Source organism: Nuphar pumila, chromosome 16 (genome assembly GCF_984573655.1).
Source record: "Nuphar pumila chromosome 16, dmNupPumi1.hap1.1, whole genome shotgun sequence".
Taxonomy (NCBI): domain Eukaryota; kingdom Viridiplantae; phylum Streptophyta; class Magnoliopsida; order Nymphaeales; family Nymphaeaceae; genus Nuphar; species Nuphar pumila.
The window spans coordinates 11,113,036-11,119,938 of NC_143264.1; the positions used below are offsets into that span (position 1 = coordinate 11,113,036).

At 39.9% G+C, this 6,903-nt stretch overlaps 1 protein-coding gene across 1 annotated transcript; it reads left to right on the plus strand.

Moving 5' to 3' along the window:
* The first annotated feature begins 4,792 nt into the window (after nucleotides 1-4,792).
* On the plus strand, nucleotides 4,793-6,903 carry LOC149812915 (zinc finger protein CONSTANS-LIKE 2-like). Its single transcript, XM_089991273.1, has 2 exons — nucleotides 4,793-5,568; nucleotides 6,460-6,903. The coding sequence occupies exons 1-2, from the start codon at nucleotides 4,870-4,872 to the stop codon at nucleotides 6,814-6,816; spliced, it is 1,056 nt and encodes a 351-aa protein (XP_089847399.1). The 5' UTR covers nucleotides 4,793-4,869; the 3' UTR covers nucleotides 6,817-6,903.

Below are 6,903 nucleotides of genomic sequence, written 5' to 3' on the forward strand. Positions count from 1 at the left end.
TGTCTAGATAGCTTACGTAGAATTGATTGCACCATAAACATTAAGAAAGCATGTTTTCTCAAGTGGGTGGTTCGGCATACCATACTGACAAAAGTTTAAAATGGTAAAATCTCCGGAGTAAAAAACTTGGGAGATTTTTAAAATTTTCATAAATCTTGCATTTTAAGCAAAATCTCGGCAATATAAAACAATTTTTAGAAAAAATATAAATAAAACACATTTAAAAATAAAAATCTTGGGGGTTTTCATGATAAATATCTGCTAAAACTGTAAATATCGCGATATTTGTCACGGTTTGAAAATCTCGCGATAAATTGCTGTTTTAAACTTTCAGGCAATTTCTCAAGATATTATTGCGCGCTCACACTATTTGTTACAGTGTGACATACTTGCATGTATCATGTCAGTGTTTCAATTGAACTCTTGTAAAAAAAAAAACAATTATTTAGGAGAGTGAGCTCGCGCTAGGCTCGTTTGAGCTCGAATGGGCTCGCATGAACCTAGTCCGAACATTATGTGACTGTAAACCAGTTGAGCCCGAACAGCACCTGTTCGGTTCGGTTGGCTCACTTACCAGCCCTATTTGAGTTGGTTTTTGAGGCAGCCAAAAAACAGGTTTCAAATCCTGTCATCCAAACAGGGCCATAAGAAACTTTAATTTCAAAGTTCACATATGCATCGAACAAACCATAGGACTGCCACTCTTTCCTAATGAGAGATGAAAATACATGAAAATCTAGTGTTCCTCCATGTTCTCTTAAAAAATATTTTTTTTCCATAAAATAATACAAAAGCAATTTTAGGGACTCCAATGATCGGGTTTGGGTTGGTATCCTAGCAAATCCGAATCCAAGGTTAGTTAAAACAAGTAGTATCTGACTAATAATTGTATTTGGATCGAGGAATGTAGTTTTGTTTCTGAATCCAATCTGAATCCGAGCCAGATCCAAATATATAATATGATCCCATTACCTACATATAAAACATAATTGATTAGTCAATTGGTTTTGGATTAGATATGGTGTTTTCCATTTGAATCCGATTACGTTGGATCCAATAAAAGCCTAAATAGCCTAAATCCAAGGCAAGTCCAACCCATTTACATCCCGTAATTTAGATAATTGTTAGAAAAAATGTGGAAGGTACAAGAAAAAGTATACTTTGAAAACGAAATCTGAAAAATACTGTCACAAAGATACACGGACACGGGGATGTGTGATGCAGATTTGACTGGCAAGTTAAAAAAAAAATCTAGTAAACAGGACATGAGGATATGGAATTTTAAAAAAATTTAATCAATTAAAAATTAATTTTTGATATTTTAATATTTAAAAATATATTTTTAATTGAAACAATAGTAAAAACAATAAGTCTTATTAATATAATTTAAAATATTGATTGTACGTGTTAGTGTCTTTGTCCATATGTTCAAACGTGTCTGGTCGTGTCACCAAGGACACGCTACCAAAATGCGTTGTCCTTGTGACAAAAAAATGAGAGAGAGAGCTTAAAAATGCAGATCAATGCAGGCACATATGTCACACTCTAACACGCTCCCCTAACATGTCCCGATATCCATTATTCTTATCATAAATTGTACAAAAACCGCGTGTCTTTTTAGCAGTGTCCTTGTAACTTAGATGAAAATCTAATACTGTAAGGTGTCTTAAGAATTGAGCTTCTAATTCAACAAATTCCAGAAAAGTGGAGGAAACTGGATGGACAGCATTTCAATCACAATGTTTGCGTTTGTTTTCAACCATCCATTTTACATGCTCTGCATGCCATTTATCTAGAAGCATCAACGGTCCTAAATAAAAAAAAAATGTGGGACCCATCTAGGAGAAAGGCATTCAAATGGTGATGTTGGGGATGCCATTTATCACATGATGCATGAATGACATAGGACCCCTCCATAGATTTCCATCAACGGTACCCCCTCAAGGATGAGCCGAGTCACTCAAGAACGAACCGAGTCAAGAGTCACTGGGTTTTAAAACCATGGTTCGCTCTCCCCAAAAAAATTATAAGTTTTATAGCACACCTAGTCTCACTTAGGGGTGGCAAAATCTGACACAACCTGCCAACCCGCTTCTTAGCCGGGTTCAGGTTTGGCTTAAACGGGTTCATGTCGTAAACGGGTCAACCCGCCTAACCCGTTTATTAAACGGGTCGGATTCGTGTTAGGAGTATGCCAACCCGCCAACCCAGCTGACCTGTTTAATAAACGGGTTAACCGTTTAAGTTTGTATCCTGGGGAGGCCCAGCGAGGCTGATGGCGACGGCGATAGGGATTGGATCCTGGCTCCCCCTTCCATCTTCGACGAATGCCGATTTCTGCAAAGGGTACTAGTGAAGCCAGGCCTCCCAACCCGTCCCCTTTTCGATTTAGAAATCAACCTCTGCAATAGGGGGGACAACGGCAGTGAAAATAGTGGGCGACGATGACTGGAAAGGTCACCGCTGACGAAAAAACGGTAGACCTCGTCGGTGATGGCGATCAACATCCTCCCTTGCTTCAACCGATTTCTGCAAAGGGTACTAGTGAAACCAGGCCTCCCACCCCCTCTCCTTTTCGATTCAGAAATCAACCTCTGCAATAAGGGGGACAACGACAGTGAAAACCGTGGCGACGATGACTGGAAAGGTCACCGTTGACGAAAAATCGATAGACCTCGTCGGTGATGGTGATCGACATCCTCCCTTGCTTCAACAGCTGGATGGCCGGTATACCGCTGTCGGGGCTACTGTCGTCACCGGTGGCCTGCCGACGAGGTTAGGCGATGGCAGTGCCATTATGGCACTGGCAAACCCACATGAAGTGCTGCAAAAAAGTTTGTATGCTTTTTAGGCTGCACCGCTAACCCGCCAACCCGCCAACCCGTTTACCCGACCCAACCCGTTTATTAAATGGGTTAGGCGGGTCGTGTCGGGTTACCCGTTTAATAAATGGGTTGGGTTGGTGTTTGCCACAGCTGACCCGTTTAATAAACGAGTTGGGTTCGTGTTGAGGTATGCTAACCCACCGCCGACACGACCCGCCAACACCACCGGATTGCCATCCCTAGTCTCACTGTTGTCAATATCTGTGCATATCGGCCTGATAAGTATAGTATTGCCAGAAAACCGATACGATGCTGACATGAATCAGCTGTTTTTTAATAAATATAAAAAAGAGCTCAAAAGTAATTTTTTTTAATATTATTTTAATGGCTTTAACACATGTCACTTTTTTATTGACACATAATATTTTTAATCATTTTTTGGCTGATTCAGAACCAATGTTATCAGTATCGGTGTGTATTGGCCTGTATCGGCTGATACACATCGTACGGCAGAAAACCCATATGCTGCAAACCTGAGTCGGCTATTTTTTAATAAATATAAAACATAGCAAAAAATAGTTTTTAATATCATTTTAAAATTATTTTAATAGCTTTAACATGTGTGAGTGACATGTAATAATTTATTATTATTATTACACCGATACTGAACGATTCACTTGAGTACCGGCATCAACAGATACAGCTGAATCGGTGGACAAACGATTCAGGGCCGATACTGATACTGACAACATTGTTCAGTACCATTAGGTATCGGCGGGATTCACCTGAATCGTTGGCCAAACGATACAGGTCCGATACTGACAGCATTACCTAATCTTGCTAGAATAGGGTAATTGATGTTGACATGGTATGGCAGGATAAACCACCCAGTGGTTTTGGGAAATAAATGATATAAAATGCTATTACTGATGTACTGGTAGGGCCTGCCTATCTAAAAAAGAAAAAGAAAAATCCAAAGTTATAAAGTGAAATCTGCAAATTAAGAAAATCCAATAGGACAGCTTCTATTGTACTTGAGAAACATGTTAGTACAATCAACCAGGAACTCCATAATTGGTGGAGCCAGAAAAATTAAGAATTTACAGTTAAGTGGTGCATATGTCCTAGCAGTGCTAAAAAAAAAAAAAGAGAGAAATCTCTTGATTCAGACTCAACTTTTACCTGAAATTTCATTCAAGGGCCACATGTTTTGAAATTAGACTTAAGATTCAATGGCATTTGAAACAATGGGAGATGTGTAACTTTTTTTTTAAAGTTTTTTTACAAGATGGCCTTTTTAATTTACAATAGAGAAAGAGAAAGAGAAAAGGTAAAGGGTATTTTTGTTATTTAAAAACTTTGAATTAGCTAAAAAACAAAATGGTGAGAAAGTTTGATTATTTTTGTAAGATTCTTATTTTATGCTCAGTAATAACACAAAAGTGACCTTTTTGACAGTAGGGAATGAAACTTAATGAAGGATATTTTCCATATATAAAAAATACCAAACTCAGATTAGTGACAAAGAAAAAAGTGTCCAAGTAACCTATATAAAAAAAATACATATATAGGAAATAAAGGTAACCTGTCCAAGTGCTAAAAAAAAGTGTTACTTATATTTTATAAGTAACACTTTTTTTTTAATCACTTGGATTATATAGGAAAGAAAGGTCACATGCCCATGTACCAACTAAAGCAGTTTACAACCTAAAGAAAGAAAATAAATATTCATATCTAAAAACAATTAAAAAAGGGATGGGCCATGATTCCAAAAGCCCCAGGTGCAATGGGCCCCACATCTTTCTCAAGCTTAGCCATAAGCAGCCACAAGATAACCAAAGTTCTCACCCATGAGCCACTCATATCTTGCCACGTGTCAGCTATTGATTCCTCCTCTCTTGCCCCCTTACGTGCTCTTCTCCACCACCACCCTCACCCTCACCCTCACCCTCACCCACAGTCCTCAACTCCTTAAGGAAGCAGACCACAGAGGCAATGGAGACCATAGAAAAATAAGAAAAAAAAAACAAATCAAGAGAGAGAGATGGTGAAGGAGGAGGAGATAATGAGAGGTAGACAGAGGGGAGTAGTAGGGACATGGCCACCAACCCCAACATGCATGCCTCAAGCCCATGCAGGCCAGTGGGTCTGTGAGGTCTGCAAGTCGGCTCCGGCCACCGTCACCTGCAAGGCCGACGCCGCGGCGCTCTGTGCCGACTGCGACGCCAACATGCACTCGGCGAACTCGCTGTCTCGCCGCCACCTCCGGGTGCCGATCCACCAGTACCCGGCGGGCGGCGCCAGCAAGTTCTTTATTGACGACATGAGCCGCAGCCACCACCACCAATCTGAGAAACTCAAAATTGATATGGAGCAGAAAGTTGATGATGATGGTGGTGGTGATGATGAGCAGGAGGCCAATTCATGGCTGCTTCCACACCCAGATGGCAAGAACCCAAGTGGAGAGGCTGATGGGTTTCTTTTTGGTGGTGATGGGGGTGGTGAGGTTGACGAGTACTTGGACTTGGGGGAATATGGGGAGGCATGCAATGAGAACCAATCAAATGTGCAGAGCCAGTACAGTGATCTGCAGCAGCAGAGGGATGTTGATGGAGAAGACAGTGTTGTTCCAGTGCAAAGCATGGAGATGAAGGATCAGCAGCAGAGCAGCCAGCAGTATCTGGATATTGAGTTTGCCAATCAAAAAGCAGGGTACTGCTACTCTGGATCACTCAGCCACAGTGTAAGTGTGCAACCAGGAAAGAAGGGAGCACTCTCTCACTCTCTTTGCTTTGGTTTTAGCTCAGTGACCCTATATGATGCTGCCTCTCTCTCTCTCTAACAAACATGGAGTTACATCTTCCCTTTTGTGTAGTGCAGGTTTTTTTTTATTACTTTAAAAGTTTTTAGCTCTTCATGCTAAGGTTTTTCTTTTTGGTAGAATTCTGTTGATCTCATCATCAACTCTTACTCCAACTACATGGTGTTAGCTTGGTAGATATTTTTTTGGGTTGAAATTCTGTTAATTTTTAATAAAAGAAGTGTGAAAATTTGAAGTTTTCTTGTTGCAACTTTAACTGAACTTTAAATCCATCTTCTTCTTCTTTGTTTTCCTGGGTGGATTGAAATGATATTTGAATAAGTTGTGATGATTATCTGTTTTTCTTTTTAATAAAGGGTGCTGGGTTTTTCTTATGTGTAAATGGACTGAACTGGATTCTTTAAGAAATTGAAGGTTGTCTGATTGTTTGCTGGATGGATCATTGGTGATAATTCTTGTGTATTCTTGAATTTGGTTGGTTCCCATGTGAAAGAATATTTTTAGTGCTCAGATCTCAAACAGATTCGAAATAGATACGTGAATCTTTATTAAAATATGAATCTCAGATCCCCATTTTCACGGAGATCCTTGGATTTGAATCTCTATTGAAATGAGTCTCAGATTCCCATTTTCAGGAAGATCTGAGATTCAGTGTTTGTTTAGAATGAATCTTGGCATGGGTTCCATGCCAGATTCAATGCACAAGTTTGCGATTAGTGGCATTCAAATGCACTCCAATTAATTTTGCTTTTGGGATTTCTAGCTCAATTCACATGGGTTGATAAGTTGAACTGTGTTTGCCTTGGACTTCAGATTTCAATGTCCTCTTTTGATGTTGGCATAGTCCCAGAAGCAGCCACGAGTGAATACTCAGGCCCCTACCTCAGAATTTCACAATCATTTGAACTATCCACAGGCCCTGCAACTCAAATTACTTCACAGTTCATGCCAATGGATAGGGAAGCCCGGGTTTCGAGATACAGGGAAAAGCGTAAAAACAGAAAATTTGAAAAGACAATCAGGTATGCTTCACGCAAGGCATATGCAGAAACAAGACCCAGAATCAAAGGGCGGTTTGCAAAGCGAACAGACGTTGAAGTTGAAGTCGACCAGATATATTCAGCTGCTCTAATGGTCAAAACAGGTTACGGAATCGTCCCAACATTCTGATTCAGAACAATATTAGACTTTGTGCTATTTATTTCACTGTATGTATTTCCAGGTAATCAGTTTCAATGAGAAGGTTGATTTCTATAG

Excerpts from the sequence above, each read along its gene's own strand:
- LOC149812915 (XM_089991273.1), top strand. The coding sequence starts at position 4,870 with ATGGTGAAGGAGGAGGAGATAATGAGAGGTAGACAGAGGGGAGTAGTA. Across the intron at positions 5,569-6,459 it reads CTGGATCACTCAGCCACAGT|ATTTCAATGTCCTCTTTTGA; the intron begins GTAAGTGTGCAA and ends CTTGGACTTCAG.